An 18742-nucleotide genomic window follows, 5' to 3' on the forward strand; every position below is an offset into this window, starting at 1 on the left:
ACCAGCATCGGTTGTCAAGCAATGCTACGGGGACAAACACACACATACACATATATACATATATATACGACAGGCTTCTTTCAGTTTCCGTCTACCAAATCTACTCACAAGGCATTGGTCGGCCCAGGGCTATAGCAGAAGACACTTGCCCAAGATGCCACGCAGTGGGACTGAACCCGGAACCATGTGGTTGGTTAGCAAGCTACTTACCACACAGCCACTCCTACGCCTATGTAGGATTACAAAAAATGGGACAAGAACACAAAACATCCAGACAGTTAGGTGATATAAGAATGGGACAACAAAACATCCAGACAGTTAGATGATATAAAAAAAGGGACAACAAAACATCCTGACAGACGATACAAAAAAAGGGATGAGAAAAAATGACGGGTCATTTGGAGTTTTCTTTCCTCAGTCGAGTATAATTTTTTTTTCAGAATGAGACTAAGAACCAAGGCTGTGAAGATATTAGAACATTTATAAATAGGTCTTACAGCTGTTTCCAGGATATTTATTATACCCCTTCATCGGAGATGGTCTGAGAAAATGGTTAAGCAATAGTTAATTTAGATAAGATACAAAATAGAGAGTGAAGTGGAGCAATGAAAATAGATGTGAGATATGCAGGGATATTGCATTTGTAGATCCATTATTTAGGCAGAATGGTATACATATAAGATTCCAATATCTTATGAGTAAATTCCAATAGTATTTGGAGCTTAACTATGGTCTAACCATAGCACTTACTCAGTATTACCCGATACCTTTGGGTCTTATTGACACCATTACCTCTCATAACCTCTCTCTCTATACATATATATATATATATGAATATAAGAAAAGGAAAAAATTGTAAGTGTAGACGAACTTTAATTCATAATCCAGGTTGGTACAGAACCAATATACATTCTACAAATTGTATTTATATGTATATATTTTTATATATATTCTTTACTTGGACAGTACCGGCAGAATTGTATGTTTGACATCCCTTTGAAGGATTTCAGTCTTCACCACTTTTATATACATACATACATGCATGCATATATATATTTATATATATATATATATATACACACACACACACATACACATAAGCAGCTGAAATTGCAAAGATAATCTGGAACTCGACTGAGGAAAGAAAACTCCAAATGACCCGTCATTTTTTCTCATCCCTTTTTTTGTATCGTCTGTCAGGATGTTTTGTTGTCCCTTTTTTTATATCATCTAACTGTCTGGATGTTTTGTTGTCCCATTCTTATATCACCTAACTGTCTGGATGTTTTGTGTTCTTGTCCCATTTTTTGTAATCCTTTATATATATATATATATATATATATATATATATACATATATACATACATATCCAGTTTGAGCAAACAGCTTGTCAGTGTTTTTATCTATTTTTTCATTATTATTCTACCTCACACTTCCATTGAATATCATTTATCTTTGATCAACTCCTTTGGACATGACTAAATATAAACAACAGAATGTAGTTATAAAATTGTATGCAAGTAAACACAGTGATTACCCCGTGCTTCAAAAATGGAACTAAATAAATGGAATAAATGGAATAAACATATGAAGCAAAATAAATGTATCCCTGTATGTTACAAAAAAAAACAACTTTATCAAACTACACTTGACACAGTGAACCCCGTCTCGGGAGCATGTAAAAAGCACCAGCCGAATGTAGTCGATGCCAGTGCTGCTTTGACTGGCTTCCGTGCCAGTGGCACGTAAAAAGCACCATCCGATCGTGGTCAATGCCAGCTCCTCTGGCCCCTGTGCCGGTGGCACATAAAAAGCACCCACTACACTCTTAGAGTGGTTGGTGTTAGGAAGGGCATCCAGCTGTAGAAACACTGCTAGATCAGAGTGGGGCCTGGTGCAGCCTACGGGCTTCCCATACCCCAGTCGAACCGTCCAACCCATACCAGCATGGAAAGTGGACGTTAAACGATGATGATGACTTGATTGTAAAAAAACCCACTTAAAGCTTTTAAGGTTGGACGTTTTCATGTTCATTCATTTTGAAATATTGGGTAACGGCCACACACAAGCTGAGACCCAGGCATGTGATCTTCAGATATGTCTTTTTTTTAAATTGGTGGAAGGGGATTTCAGTATTTATATCATCATCATTTAACGTCTGTTTTCCATGCTGTCATGGGTTGGATGGTATGACAGGAACTGGCAAGGTCAGGAGCCACACCAGGTTCCACAGTCAGTCTTGAAAAGGTTTCTACAGGAAGATACCCATCCTAATGCCAACCACTATACAGAGTGTACAGGGTGCTTTTTAATGTGGCACCAACACCAGTGTGGCGTAATGTCAGTATTTATATGCGAGTGAGGTCGTTGCCAGTACAGCTGGACTGACTACTGTGCAGGTGGCACGTAAAAAAACACCTTTTGAGCGTGGCCATTGCCAGTACCACCAAACTTGCACGTAAAAGCACCCACTACACTCTCAGAGTGGTTGGCATTAGGAAGGGCATCCAGCTGTAGAAACTCTGCCAGATCAGATTGGAGCCTAGTGCAGCCATCTGGTTTGCCAGCCCTCAGTCAAATCGTCCGACCCATGCCAGCATGGGAAGCGGATGTTAAATGATGATGATGATGATGTACATATTTACAATTATACTTCAAAGTTTGTTCTGTGTTTAATCATGTGGAAAGGATAACAAGAATATTCCTTGCAGGGTAATAATGAACATGGAATGCTTTGTCTTCGGTATTTGCTTTGGTCAAATCAAACGCTAGAAGAATTATTTCAATATTAGAAGAAATTTTGCTTACTTTCTTCCCTTTTCTGCTTCATTGCTTCCTGTAGCTACAAATAAAAAGAAAAAGTTCAATTTTTTTTACACCCCCAAAAAGTTTTTCATACAAAAATATAGATTTTTTTCTTTTTTTTTTAATTAGACACACAGCTACTTTTTGAAAGAAATTTGATAGAATTTCATCGAAATGTTTTACGAAAAATGAAGGTGTGGCAGCAGGATGAGGGAACTTCTTGTAAAAGAGAAAGTCTTTTAAAAATGAAAGAGAACACTCAAGTTTTATGTTGATTAACACCTACATAACTTATTATTAGCTACATATTTCTTTTAAACCTTTGCCCAATTACATACATATACACACATACATATGTATCATCATCATCATCATCGTCGTTTAACGTCCGTTCTCCATGCTAGCATGGGTTGGACGGTTCGACCGGGGTTCTGGGAAGCCAGAAGGCTGCACCAGGCTCCAGTCTAATTTGGCAATGTTTCTACAGCTGGATGCCCTTCCTAACGCCAACCACTCCGTGAGTGTAGTGGGTGCTTTTTACGTGCCACCTGCACAGGTGCCAGGCGGGGCTGGCAACGGCCACGGTCAGATTGGTGTATTTTATGTGCCACCGGCACGGAAGCCAGTCGAGGCGGTGCTGGCATCGGCCACGAGTCGGATAGTGCTTTTTACGTACCACCAGACCAGGGATCCTGGCTGGTTCAATTCGATTTCGATTTCGCTTGCCCCAACATGTATATATATATATTTATATTTATATATATATATATATATTTAAGAAGGTGAATGAATTATCCTAGTATGGATAATTCGGTTAACCAATACCTGGGTAGCAAATTCACGTCAGAAAACACGGTTGAAGCTATATGCCAAGGGCAGGGATCCCGTGTTCTCGTGTGTAAATTTGTGTGTTTTTTTTAACTATGAATAAATGAAAGAATGGAGTCGAACGACGATTTTAACAAAATTCCTTTACTCTCGACATGTTTCGAAGGCTGCATATTCCTAATTCCGAAGGAATAAAGGGTGCATTATGCCGCCATATATATATATATATATATTCAGATGAATATGGTACTTATGTTGAGGCACCAGAATTTAGTATGGTATTATGCATACAATTTCAAAATAAGGTGATTAAAATCAAAATAAGCAACAAGGATATCCAGAGGTAATGTAGTACGATCGTTTCAAGCAACTCCATTTAATTGAACAATGCAATCATTATATCAATTTAAATGCAGAGCAATCCTCAGCTGCATAAAGACACAGAATTTAATTAAATTAAAACAGATGGACACATTAATATAATTTTACCTAAAACGATCAGACTCGAATGGTGCTTTTTACATATATATGTATATATATATGTTACCATGTTGGACCGCTGAAATCTACAAGTCTTTTTCATTCTCTGTTTATTTTCTCTTATTTCTTTCTGTTGAAGAGCGTAGGCTCGAAACATAAAAGACTTTTCCATTTTTCCCAAGTATCAAACTAATACACTTACTTGTTATTCATACACTTGTAATCGTCTTTTGTTTTCCTATAAATTTCAACCACATTTATATATATATATATATAGCAAATAAGAAAATGGAGAGGATACAAAAACTACATCAGCCAGTAGACATACTAGAATGTCTACTGGCTGATGTATGTCGTTTTTGTATCCCCTCCATTTCCTTGTGCCGTATAAATTAAGGGTAAACCACTTTTTACCCCCACCCATATATAACACTCAATTGCGAGATTGCCACACAATAAGAGACAATGAGCGATGGCTAGAAGAATATTGAGCTTTATTTGATAACCAGCTGATCTAGCAAGCGGGCCCTCATATCAGTGAGAGGGGGAGGTGCATTGATGCCGTCGAGAGGTAGTCCCCGAAACAGCGCGCATTCTCTCCTGATGACCCCATACACTTGCTGGCTTCCGGTATGCGGAGTTTTTGACTGGTAGCACTTGCATGTGCAAGTTGTTTGCAAAGACAACACTAGGGAATGAATAACTGGGTACACGACCAGCAGTATATTGGATAGGTACTATCCCTTAGTTGGTTGGCTTCCCAACCTCTAACTCTCATGAAAATATATATATATATATATATGTATGTATATGTATATACACATTTATACAAACACATACACAGATACACTGGTTCTGGTGCCATGCAAAAAAAGCAGCCAATACACTCTGCTGTAGAGAGGTTGGCATTAAGAAGAGCATCCAGCTGCAGAAACTGTGCTGAAGCAGACACTTGACGCTTGGTGCAGATCTTCAGTTTGTCAGCTCTGGTCAAACTGTCCAACCCATGCCTGCATGGGAAGCAAATGTGATGATCAGATGCACACACACAAACTTAAGACCAGTTCAAATATGTGTGAGATATTTGAACCTGTAAAGGCTATTCACTGCAGTACCATCATTATCATTTAACGTCCGTTTTCTATGCTGGCATGGGTTGGATGGTTTGACTGAGGACTGGTAAGCCAGAAGGCTGCACCAAGCTCCAGCCTGATCTGGCAAGAAGTTCCCTCATCCTGCTGCTAAATCTTCACTTTTAGTAAAATTCTATCAAAGTCCTTTCAAAAGATAGCTGTGTGTTTAAGACTTGTTTCTGCATGGAGCAAAGCAGCTCTGTTATCTTCTGTCTTTTACTTGTTTCAATCATTAGACTGTGGCCATGCTGGGGCACCGCCTCGAAGAGTTTTAGTCCAACAAATCGTCCCCAGTACTTACAGGTTTTTTTTAAAGCAAGTTAATTATTCTACCAGTGGTTTTTGCTGAACCGCTAGGTTACAGGGACGTAAACACACCAACACCGGTTATCGAGCGGTGGTGGTGGAGAGACAGACACAGATACGCACATATATATGTATGACAAGCTTCTTTCGCTTTCCATTCACCAAATCCACTTACAAGGCTTTGGTTGGCCCAAGGTTATAACAGAAGACACTCGCCCAAGGTACCACGCAGTGGGACTGAACATGGAACCATGAGATTGGGAAGCAAACTTCTAACCACATGGCTACACCTGTTTATTTCATCATCATCATCATCATCATCATCATCATCATCGTTTAGCGTCCGTTTTCCATGCTAGCATGGGTTGGACGGTTCTACTGGGGTCTGTGAAGCCAGAAGGCTTCATCAGGCCCATCAAGACGGTGTTGTTGCTCTCGTTCTCATTGTCTTAAGAGTTCTCTCCCCTTCCTTAGGATTTGGTGTCACTTCCCGAGAAACCGGATTTTCCCAAGAGCTGGGCAGTCAAGAATCGCCAGCTAGAACAGATGGGAAATAATGAGTAGCCATCCCACATATTCACACGTAACTAACAGCAACAGCAGCAGAATGTGTCACACAGGCATTTTTGTAGTAAAGATTGTTTGCCAACATAACATGGCAGTCCTGGTTTAGGACGAATGTTGCTGTAATTTAGCCCCAGGAGACATCGTCTCCAGCTGGCTATACGACACGATCCGTGTCCTTATATTTTCGAACAAGGGAATCTAGCACCACCACCCCCCCACTCAACTCAAAACAATAACTGTGTATCGCTGAGTGGTGGTTTTGAGCTGAGTGGGGGTGCTAGATTCCCTTGTTCGTGTCGTATAGGCAGCTGGAGACAATGTCTCCTGGGGCTAAATTACAGCAACATTCGTCCTAAACCAGGACTGCCATGTTATGTTGGCAAACGATCTTTACTACAAAGTACTGTTGCTGAATATCTCACGTTGTGAGATTTAAAAATAGTAATTTTCTAACAGGCACTTTTGTATGTATCTAAATGTCTGCATATGTTAGATATACACATTACATTATTTCTAGCATGTTAACTGACACATACAGTCGAGTGTAGACTTTCAGAAGAGCTGTCACAGTCATTCCGAAAGTGTTTCAGAATATGGAATACTACAAAATAACGAAACAAAAAAAAAAGTATGATAAACGTGAAGAGGGCAGTTTTCTTTAAATGAATTACAAGCGTTTCAGAACGTGGAATCGGTATACTTCCATAATTGTGCCTCCTTCACTTTGTTTCCTCATAACATCCAGAAAAATGAAAAATTTTTTTTCATATCATGTTCTGCAAATACGATTCAGATGGTGTAGATTCCGATTATACCGGAATTTGTTGTGGAAAACTTTTCCGTAGAAAGAGAGAAGTATTTCGGGAAATTCATGAGCTTTGTTTTCTCATAACTGTCCGAAAATGGGGATTTTGCTATAAAATGTTCCTCTACAAAATACTTTTCTGATTGTGTGGATTATGATTATATCGGAATATAAGGTAAAAAGAATTGGGGGGTTTGCGCAAATGCATACTGACACGTAATGCACAAAGTGAAACTGGATATTTCGTAAAAAAATTGCCATGTGTCAATATGTACCAAATTCCGATATAATCGCAATCTACAGTCTGAAAGATATTTTGTGGAAAATTTAACGAAAAAAACCAATATGGTTAATGTTCAAGATGTAAACATTAACCAAAAACATAATTTTTTCTGAAAGTTATGAGGAAACAAAATTGATTCGTGTGAATTTTACTAAACTCCTCTCTCCACCCGCCAGAAAAACTTTCCCAGCAACAAATTCCGACATAATCGGGGTTTATACCATCTGAAGCATATTTGTTATATATCTCATTAAAGATATTCGTTTTTCTGAATGTTATGAGGAAACAAAGTTGGAGGGGTGTGTGGGTATGCTTGTACAGGGTGTCCACAAAGTCTGGGTACATGGGGATTAACAAATACTTTAAGAAATTATTATTTCTTATATTTAATTGTTTATGTTATGATTTTATTTACTCCATGTACCCAAACTTTGTGGACACTCTGTAGAATACTATAGAATGAGGGAAAATAAGGGAAACGATTACAAAATCTTAGTTGGGGTACATACTGCAAAGGTATGACTGGGAAGGAGAAAGGGCCGAGACATTTGGAAAACATTTGTCCCATAAAAGAGAATTTTTACCAATGTTTTGCAATGAGGGAATAAAATAAATAACTTAATTGGAACACGTGTTTTCCCGAAACCTAAAATAATGCTTAGGATATATCATTGTCGTTAATAACATTTCAATATAAACACTTTCGTTTGAACCTCACCTTACGCATATTTATATACGGTTCTGATTGCTTTATATTCTCTCTGGAACGTTTTCGTTTAGTTTTCGAATTAATTTTAGCCGAAGACGAAGAATTCATACTTGCCGCAACCGGTGCAACTGGAAGACAAGACCCTTTCAAAATAAATTCCGGTTTAATTATGTTTATCTTAAGAACGGCATCGGATATACACACGCTGGAAATGATAAACAAATTTAATAATGTACAGTCATCAGGTACTATTTATGAAGAGTGGTCCCGGTGCGCGCACTCGCGTAGTCACGCATCCGCGTTAGCTAGTTGTGACTAGTCGATCCTTACGTTGTGTTTTTGTGTTTTATTTACTTTGTTTAAAACTCTTTAGTTACCTAGAAATTATGTTACAAAGTGCCGTTCAAAAGGAAAAGATCCAAATATTATTTATTTTGTGTAAAAAAATTATTTATTTTGTATTTTATTTACTTTGCTAGGTAGTCGTTGCAGGATCGACTAGTCACGACTAGCTAGCGCGGATGCGCGAGTACGCGAGTGCGCGCACCGGGACCACTCTTCTTAAGTAGTACCCAATCATCATATGAAGGAATCATTTTTCATGTAGTTTAAAGCAACTGTAATAATTAAAACAAAAATTATACATCCTCTCAGATGTGTGTGTGTGAGAGACAGCATGCGCGTGTTTGTGTCTGATCACGAGTAACTCGGTGAGATTCTCTCTTATGGAAAGGCTAAAGAAATTGCTTGGTATTAATTCATATCAACAACAAATTATGAGAAACAAGGACTCTTCAAAACCGGCGACCGTCTGATTGTCTGGAGACAAAAGGACATCTGCAGATACTGGTTTCGGTAAACCTACAAAAGTGAGCACACCTCTCCCATCCACATCGTTTCCTTATAACTTCCAGATGAACGGATATTTTAAAATAAATTATCTACAAATAAGCTTCAGATCCTGTAGATTCCAATTTTTATTGCCTTCACAGTGTTTACCATTTTATAAAATTAGGTGATCTTTCGGTACAAGTACCATAACTGCCAATTACTGTTTGTTTACATTTGAAGACGAAGATCGTCATTTTCCGTAACGTTTTATTTAATATATGAGGGGTTAGGGTTAGGCAGTTATGGTACTTGTACCGAAAGATCGCCCAAAATTAAATTAGAAAATTGGACAAAACAGAGGACACAATTGAAAAACAAAATTAAAAACAAAAAAAAAAGAAGAAAAAAAAATTCACCACCTTAGGTTGAAAAGTTGGAGGCACTGGGAAACCTCTCTAACGGCTATTGAGGCACGCCAGCACGCTTGCAGCGTTGCCGTGGGTGATGGCGAGGTTGATGCGCTGGAATAGCCAAGCAGCCTCACCAGTTACCTCTGCTAGGCGAGTTCTCAGTGAAGACAGGAATCTCGCAGTTAATGATCCGACCCCACCAAACGTCTTGAAAGTCACAGGATGGAAAATGTAGTTGGCCAACGGATCGCGGTATTTCAGGATTTTGTTCCACTTGGGCCATGGAAGTTGTGCATCTTGCCCTGACCGCAGCATCCAGGATGTGAGAAGAAGCAAAGGAGTCGCTAACTGTGATATCCCAAACAAGGCATCTACCTCACGACCAGGGGCACAGGGTGAGGCCGTCAGGTCTTTTCCTATCACATCTGGACAATCCAGATGGTCCCAAGATGGAAGAGATGTTTTGCCCGGGCCAAGCTCCTCTTGAGTATAAGGTTCAACTCCGTATGACACGCGAAGCAACCATCATTCAGGCGGCAAGAAAGACCATAGAGGCCTGTGGAATCGAATCGGAATTTGTTATGAAAATAAATTTTTTCCATGGCTGGGAACAACTGTTTCGAGAAATTCACTCGAATCGACTCTTTACTCTTTTACTCTTTTACTTGTTTCAGTCATTTGACTGCGGCCATGCTGGAGCACTGCCTTTGGTCGAGCAAATCAGCCCTGGGACTTATTCTTTGTAAGCCCAGTACTTATTCTATTGGTCTCTTTTGCCGAACCGCTAAGTGACGGAGACGTAAACACACCAGCACCGGTTGTCAAGCAATGCTAGGGGGACAAACACAGACACACAAACATATACACACACATACATATATATATATACATATATACGACAGGCTTCTTTCAGTTTCCGTCTACCAAATCCACTCACAAGGCATTGGTCAGCCCGGGGCTATAGCAGAAGACACTTGCCCAAGATGCCACGCAGTGGGACTGAACCCGCAACCATGTGGTTGGTTAGCAAGCTACTTACCACACAGCCACTCCTTTGTTTCAGAAAAATTTATACTTTTGTATGAATTTTTTTACAAATACCTTTCAGAGTGTGTAGATTACGATTATATCAGAATTTAAGGTGAAAAAAGCAAATTGATGTACTCGTGCACATACATACTGGCACACATAACACATCAATTAAATGAAACTTGAAATTACAGTTAAAATTATGAGTTGTCAGTATGTATATGTGCGAACTCATCAGCATCATCTGTACGTGGCCGATGCCAGTGCCACCTTGACTGGCTTCCGTGCTGGTGGCACATAAAAAGCACCAACTGATCATGGCCATTGCCAGCTTACCCTGGCACCTGTGCTGGTGGTACCTAAAAAAGCACCATCCATACATGGCCAATGCCAGCACCGAAAAGCACCAAGCGATCGTGGCCGTTGCCAGCCTCCTCTGGTACCAGTGCCAGTGACACGTAAAAAGCACCCATTACACTCACGGAGTGGTTGGCGTTAGGAAGGGCATCCAGCTGTAGAAACTCTGCCTGATCAGACTGGAGCCTGGTGCAGCCTCCTGGCTTCCCAGACCCCAGTTGAACCGTCCAACCCATGCTAGCATGGAAAACGGACGTTAAATGATGATGATCATCATCACCATCATATTCCGATACAATCAAAATCTAAACATTCTGAAAGATATGTGTAGAGAACTTCATTTAAAAAATACCCATTGTCTGAAAGTTATGAGGAAACAAAGTCAATTGGTATGAATCGTTTTGAAACTCCACACACACACACCAGAAATTTTTTTCACAATAAACTCCGATATAATCAGAATGCACCCTCTCAGAAATGTGTTTGTAAAGAATTCCTTTTTTAAAAATCCATTTATCTGGAAACAAAACCAGTATTTATTACTCTTTACTCTTTTACATGTTTCAGTCATTTGACTGCGGCCATGCTGGAGCACCGCCTTTAGTTGAGCAAATCGACCCCGGGACTTATTCTTTGTAAGCCCAGTACTTATTCTATCGGTCTCTTTTGCCGAACCGCTAAGTGACGGGGACGTAAACACACCAGCATCGGTTGTCAAGCAATGTTAGGGGGCCAAACACAGACACACAAACACATACACATACATATATATACATATATACAACAGGTTTCTTTCAGTTTCCGTCTACCAAATCCACTCACAAGGCATTGGTCGGTCCGGGGCTATAGCAGAAGACACTTGCCCAAGATGCCAGGCAGTGGGACTGAACCCGGAACCATGTGGTTGGTTAGCAAGCTACTTACCACACAGCCACTCCTGCGCCTATTGTCAATAAATAAAAATAAAATGACTTCGAAATATATATATAAAAAAAAAAAAAACTAGCGATAACTACATGATAATTGACTTGGCACTTTCTCACCCAAATCAGTTCCTTTGAAAAGATTTGAACAACACAAACATAAATTTTGCTGTTAAAAGATTTTTTTTTGTTGTTTTTTTTGTAATGCATTAATTTATTTCTGTCAGCTCAATTTTGTTTAATATGTCATATCAGTATTTTGTAGAAAACATCAAAGACCTCCTGATTGCAAATGTATTTGGCACAATTACCAATTCGTTTGTACGTTTATTTCACGTCTATTTTTATTCCGCTGTTGTGAGTTCGATGGAGACTTATTCAGGAGAAAAAGTCTGCAACAGGATGTCCTTCCCTGTTTTTCAGCTACGGGACTCTTTTTTTTTTTTATTCCCCTGGTCTTTGACAGCAGATTTATTTAGGCAGCATGCTTATTGGAATGAGACAAACTAACTAGAAAGCTGGTATGGGGTTGCTTGACCTGCTAGAAATAACAGCTATATACCCCCAAATCAAATACTGCAGTCTCAAAAAGAGAAGACATAATGGACAATGTAGACAGATAACTAAAACCAAGCTGGGTGGTCATGGTTAGAATACTGTTTGACTGAAAAGTTGAAGAAGCATCGGGTGTGGTGCGCAAGAGGGATGATTGCGCTGGTATGGTCATGTGTTGCATATAGATGAGGACAGCTGTGTGAAAAAGTGTCACACCCTAACAGTGGAGGGTACATGTGGAAGAGGTAGACTCAGGAAGACCTGGGATGAGGTGGTGAAGCATGACCTTCAAACAGTGAGCCTCACAGAGGCAATGACAAGCGACCGAGACCTTTGCAGATATGCTGTGCTTGAGAAGAACTGTTGAGTCAAGTGAAGTCATTGTCATAGTCAATGCCAGTACCGCCTGACTGGCACGTGTGTTGGTGACATGTAAAAAGCACCTGCAATACTTTTGGAGTGGTTGGCATTAGGAAGGACATCCAGCTGTAGAAACCTTACCAAATCAGATTAGAGTCTGGTGCAGCCTCCTGGCTTGCCAGTCCTCAGTCAAACCATCCAACCCATGCCAGCGTGGAAAGCAGATGTTAAATGACGACGATGATGATGATGATGAATGAGTAACAGGTTTGCTCCATCAGAGCAGACCTGGGGCTAAACACAAAAGGTAGGTAGTTTTGAGGGAGGGATTAAGTCAATTACACTGACCCCTACTGCTTAACTGGTTCTTATTTTATTGACCCTGAAAGGATGAAGGCAAAGATGACCTCAGCAGAATTTGAACTCAGAACGTAAGAAATGCCATGAAGCATTTTGTCTGGCGTGCAAACGATTCTGCCAGCTCACAGCCTTTACAATAAAGAAATATTGGGGAGACAAATAAGAGGGCACCAGTGGAAAACCCTAAAAGTATTTAATTTCAGATTTCTGTGTTCTGAATTTTAGTTCCACCATATACGCTTGAGTTTTTTTTTATGATTCTATGAAAAATAAAATAACTGAGACGGATTTCATAAAAAAAAAATACCACCACTCAACCAATTTGTGGCCTTGTATCAAGTAACACTCCATTGTTGCTATTATTTAGGTGAAGAACATCCTAGCATGGCCAACTTTACCTCTCATCCTTTCTAAAGTACAGTCAGGTGCTAAGGTCCAGTTTGATGGATTGTCTCCCTTTCACTGTGTTTCTGGCCTTGTGCTATGTTGGAAATGATTCAGTTGTGACCAGGAGTGGATTTATGGGGAGGGGCAAGTAATTGCACTTCTCTTACCCCCACTTCCCCCTGCTAAATATTGGGGGGGCCCCACTTCCCAGTAGTCTGGCATGAAGAGGCTATCTTTCAAAATACAATGGTATCTTGACATAATGGATTCTCTTTAGTGAGAATTCAATAATTACCCAGACAGTTATTGAAGTTTTCACTGGTACATTCTACCAGTATTCCTTTTTATTATGGAGTGGCTATGGCTTCTACCATATTGTGGGTTTTTATTTCTTTGTTCTCGGGATTATCCTTCGGACGGATTTCATTATAGAGCATCCTAGTTACAACATCATGTCTCATCAGTAGATAATACCGTGATGACACTTTTGGACAATCGCTTATGATGTGGGTGATATCTTCAGTGTGAACTCCACAAAGTCTGCATCGGTTGTCACACTTTACAGCTTTACCTGCATCTCTGTCCCTTTTGTGCATCAGGTACTTGGTTGATATTTCCTGTTCCTGGATTGCAAATGCGTACCCTTCAAAATGGGAGGTAGTAATCTAGCTATTCGTCCATGATAAACTGCTTTGATGATCAATGTTACTATCATTACAGAGCTTTCTACTAACATATTCACACATAGTCTTCTGCTCATATTGTCACATCCTTTCATCTGATGATATGTTGTGGTAGAGTCATGCAACTTCTTTGGGAATGTATTCTAGGTTATCAGACAAGGAATGTTGCTCAGGGAGCTGCCTTCCAAGTCTTATGATGTTATCAGACTCGTGTACACAAACTTGGTCAAGGGATGCACTTCGACACTTGGTGGTTAAAAGATGTTGCTGAAGGGATATGATGCGACCTTCAAAGGCATTTTGGTTCGATGTTAAGCCTCTGCCGCCTTGTTTTCGTTTTAGGTAGAGGCAGTCTACGTCACTGTTGATGTGGAAATTATGTGAGTTTGTTAGTATTTTTCAGGTTTTCACCTCAATGGCTCGGATCTCATCAAGCAGCCCAAATATTGTTATGAGTACTGGCACTGCAAATACATTGTGGGCCACTGTTTTATTGAATGCAGAGAGTTCTGAGGGCCAAATTTTCTTTATTAGGCTGTAATATTCTTTAGTGCCACGTGTTTTGTTACAGGTGCCATTGTAAGATATATTTTCATCCACCCCAAGATACCTGTAACATTCCTCGTCAGATACAGGAGAAACAGTAAATCATTAATGGAAATGTTACTAGTCTGGTTTATAGTTTTCCCCCATTTCACAACCGTATAACAGCATTTATCCTGACCAAACTTCAACCCTACATCCTTTAAGAAGGTTGTAACTAGGTCAAAGCTCTTTTTCCTCTCATGCATATTCTTTGCATAAAGTCTTAAGTCATCCTAAAGAAACAGTGTGTAATTTTGGTATTTCCGTTTCCTTGTGAACCAGTGAGATATCCTTCTGACTTCCTTAACATGAATGACAAGGGGTTTACAGAAAATATAAACAACATCACAGGGCAGTTGTCTCCTTGGAATATACCTTTCCGATATTGTATTCTATTGGTGATAATACAGTCACACTTTGTATTTAATTTCAAGATGGTGGCACACGATGAAGTCAAGTTGGCTATGGCTTTGACTATTCTCACTGGAACTTTAACAAGTTGAAGGGCTTCTAACATCCATGAGTGGGGGGAACAGAGTCAAAGGCTTTCTTGTAATCTAGCCACATTGAAACTAGGTTCCTCCTATGCTTCTGACATCACAATTCTGTTAACAATAGCTTGGCACATCCCAAGACTCCCTTCTTCCCAGCTGCTGTGATAATGTTATTGGTTTCACAATGGCCCTGGAGGAAGAGGTCTAAACATGCTGTATATATCTTATACATGCAATTGGTTGGTAATTTATTGTTATGTGGGCGGTTCTGCAGTTAAGGATCAATTTTGTCTCTGCCAAAGCTAACCAGTGGGATATTCTACTGTTCCCAATGAAAGCTTGCTGGTACAGATTGATACATGCTGTATATATCTTATACATGCAATTGGTTGGTAATTTATTGTTATGTGGGCGGTTCTGCAGTTAAGGATCAATTTTGTCTCTGCCAAAGCTAACCAGTGGGATATTCTACTGTTCCCAATGAAAGCTTGCTGGTACAGATTGATAAGATATGGTCGGTAGAATGTCAGCTTCTTGTACCAATATCCAACAATCAAGTTTCTTCCAGGTACTTTTCCATTTTGGAGTTTCTGGATCACAGTTACAAGAGTTTCACCATCAGTGTTGTATGTCTTGGATGTAACATAGGAGCAATAACTTTTTCGGATTTCTTCCAGCCACAGAGCATCTTGGTTAAATTCCTTCTCTTCACTCCAGATTTTCCTCCAGAAGGAGTCTATGTCTTCTCGTGAAGGAGCTTCTGTGATTTTTACTGCTCCTCCTCTCATGTCTCTGTATTCTTCTGTCTAGGTGCAGTTAATTTTTTTGTTTATTGTTCTTCTCTCGGTTATTCTCTTCTGATGTCAGAGTTTTTCACTGACAGCTTTTAACTCCTGCTTGAGGGTAATCAGTTTGCAAGCAAGTGTCCTCTTTTTGCTGTCTCCAAATCTCATTTCTATCTCCTTCTTTACTTTCTGTTGGTGGGACTTATATTGATTTGCTTGTTTGCATGCAATAAGCATCATTACATGACTTATGGTCTTCCGTAAACCAGTTTTCTTCTTCTCTGTCTTCAAATCCCATGATGGTACTTTCTTTGTTGTTTCGGTCTTGTTTACCTTTTGAATATTATTCATGTCCTGCTTTGCAGTAGTCACCAGACCACATAGACAGGTGTTAATCTGCCAGAATGTGGGTTCATTACATTGTTGTAAATACTCATCACCAATTTCATTAACAGCTTTTAATACCATACCTAGTGGATTTTTTTTTTTTACTTACTTTGGTAGAGAATACTCTCTCCTCAAGAGTCCTACAAGGCCAAAGTAATTTCAGTAAGGGCATATTTCACTGGCATATGATCCTGACGGCTGCTGTTGTTGCTGCTGAGCAAAGCGGTTTTCATCCCAGAGCTTGCAGCGGGAGAAGTCCAAATCGTGGTCCTTTGCTATTTGTAAGACCCGCTGAAGAGAAAGCAGGTCAACCCCCACCGAGAGCATTGACAGATGGATGAATGCGCATCCAGGCTCAGCGGTTGCGTAGGAAGTCGGGGACAAGAAACAGGAAGAAAGAGTGAGAGAAAGTTGGGGCAAAAGAGTCGGTCTGGGAATCGAAACCGCGATCCTCCGACCACGAATCCGCTGCCCTAACCACTGGGCCATTGCGCCTCCACTTGCTGCTGCTGCTGCTACTACTACTACTACTACTACAATAATCCGTTGCAGTTGTGCCTGCTATTTACCAATTTCTTTATTGCCCACAAGGAGCTAAACATAGAGGGGACAAACAAGGACAGACGACCCCAGTGCGTAACTGGTACTTAATTTATCGACCCCGAAAGGATGAAAGGCAAAGTCGACCTCGGCGGAATTTGAACTCAGAACGTAACGGCAGACGAAATACCACTAAGCATTTCGCCATGCGCGCTAACGTTTCTGCCAGCTCGCTGCCTGCTTTTTACCATAGTCGTAGTAGGGGGACAGTGGTCAGTTACTCGAGCCAGTAATGTAGTTTGGCTGGCAGGCACAATGGAATCTGTCGGAATGTCAACAGCTGCGAAACCACAAACCACGTTGTGGTCTTGTATCATTCGCGTTTTCGTTTTTGTTTGTAGAGTTGGGAAGAAAGGTTAATTTTCGATATTTTTATAAAGTTACAGTAACATGTATGTATGTTTGTGTATGCGTGTGTATGTATGTGTGTGTACGTGTGTGTGTATGTATGTATGCGTAAATTAGTGTGTAAGTTTGAATGTAAAGATAAAGAGATTGATAGGAGTTGGTGTCTCTAGGGCAAATTCTTTCTACGCATGACTGAGCAGTGACCTTGGTTTGACCACTTGCAGTTAGAGGCGCGTGCACACACACACACACATCCATGTTATTTCTAAACTTTAATTATTTCAGCAAGGCATTTAAAATTGGTCTTATTTTATAAAACAAGCGTGGGGTGGGGGGCTTTAGAATTATTGTAAAACACACACACACACACCATTCAGAAAACACAAACATTCATACACACACATACACACCACACTCATGCATTTATTGCGCCTATTCTGTCATTTTATTGTATTCCACATTCTGAAATATATGTAAATCGCATTAAAAGAAAAAAAAATCTTATCCCCTCTTCCTTCTTGTCGCAAGTGGATGTGTGAAAAACGAAATTTGAATTTTGAAAAGTGTATCTATAAAGCAACATTTTCAGTCAATCATTTATTAAAACTTTCTCTGCTAACCCATCAAATTCAATTACATAAATTAAACGAGTTTTGAGTTTTAAATTTTATAATTTTCCAAGATTTTAATTCTTATGTATGAAGGACCCACCAAACTTGAAGTGCCCTGGGACCCCCACATGGTTTAAATAGAGTCCTGGTTGTGACTTATCAAATATGAGATTAAATGAATTTCCAGTACTGAGATCTGTCTCTATATTCTACATTTTAAATCACACTGAATTAATTCTTTTACATTTCTTCAACGTTAATACAAGTAGGAGTGGCTGTGTGGTTCCGGGTTCAGTCTCACTGCGTGGCACCTTGAGCGAGAGTCAAGCGTCTTCTACTATAGCCTCGGGCTGACCAAAGCCTTCTGAGTGGATTTGGCAGACGGAAACTGAAAGAAGCCCGTCGTATATATGACCTCGTGTGTACCGTTGGCGATTTTTTTCCCCTCTGTCTTCCCTTCTCTGGATTTTTCCTTCTCCTATGTTTCCGACGAAGAGCTCCGTTCGATACGTTAAACCCTCCTTCTTTCCTGAGCGTCCAATAATACTATATTTGTTCCACGTCCTCGCGTTGTTGTGTTTTTTTGTGCTTTCTTGTTTGGATTAACTTTATGTGTGTGTGTGTGTGTGTGTGTGTGTGTGTGTGTGTGTGTGTGTGTGTGTGTATGATTGTGTGTCTGTGTTTGTCCCCCCAACATCGCTTGACAACCGATGCTGGTGTGTTTACTTCTCCGTAACTTAGCGGTTCGGCAAAAAGAGACCGAGAGAATAAGTACTAGGCTTACAAACAATAAGTTCCGGGGTCGATTTGCTCGACTAAAAGGCGGTGCTCCAGCATGGCCGCAGTCAAATGACTGAAACAAGTAAAAGAGTAAAGAGTACCAAACATACTGAGCGATTGTTTTCTGTCAACTGCATCTGTCTTCCACCACAAAAATGCTTTCTTTTCTAAACAAATCTTTTATTTGGGTTACCATAAGCATGATTATTGTTCAAGTCTACAATGATGCCAGACAACCAAGAGTTTATTAACTATTTATAAGAATTAAGTTTAATCTATTTCACAAAATCCTGACGATATTTTTCTCAACATCATTTTGTTTGCACACAGCCAAGTGTTCT

At 39.9% G+C, this 18742-nt stretch overlaps 1 protein-coding gene across 1 annotated transcript in view; it reads right to left on the reverse strand.

The window, feature by feature from the left end:
• The window catches only part of LOC115224465 (putative methyltransferase C9orf114 homolog), a 30352-nt gene extending 21482 nt beyond the window's left edge, over positions 1-8870 (reverse strand). The window contains exons 1-3 of the mRNA XM_036500729.1: positions 8499-8870; positions 7926-8160; positions 2809-2842 (exon numbers count right to left, since the gene is read on the reverse strand). Of these exons, the coding sequence (XP_036356622.1) occupies positions 2809-2842; positions 7926-8160; positions 8499-8512 (283 nt within the window). The 5' untranslated portion in view covers positions 8513-8870. The remainder of the gene's footprint in view (positions 1-2808; positions 2843-7925; positions 8161-8498) is intronic.
• Between the last annotated feature and the right edge of the window lie 9872 nt (positions 8871-18742).

This window comes from Octopus sinensis, linkage group LG2 (genome assembly GCF_006345805.1).
Source record: "Octopus sinensis linkage group LG2, ASM634580v1, whole genome shotgun sequence".
NCBI classification, from domain to species: domain Eukaryota; kingdom Metazoa; phylum Mollusca; class Cephalopoda; order Octopoda; family Octopodidae; genus Octopus; species Octopus sinensis.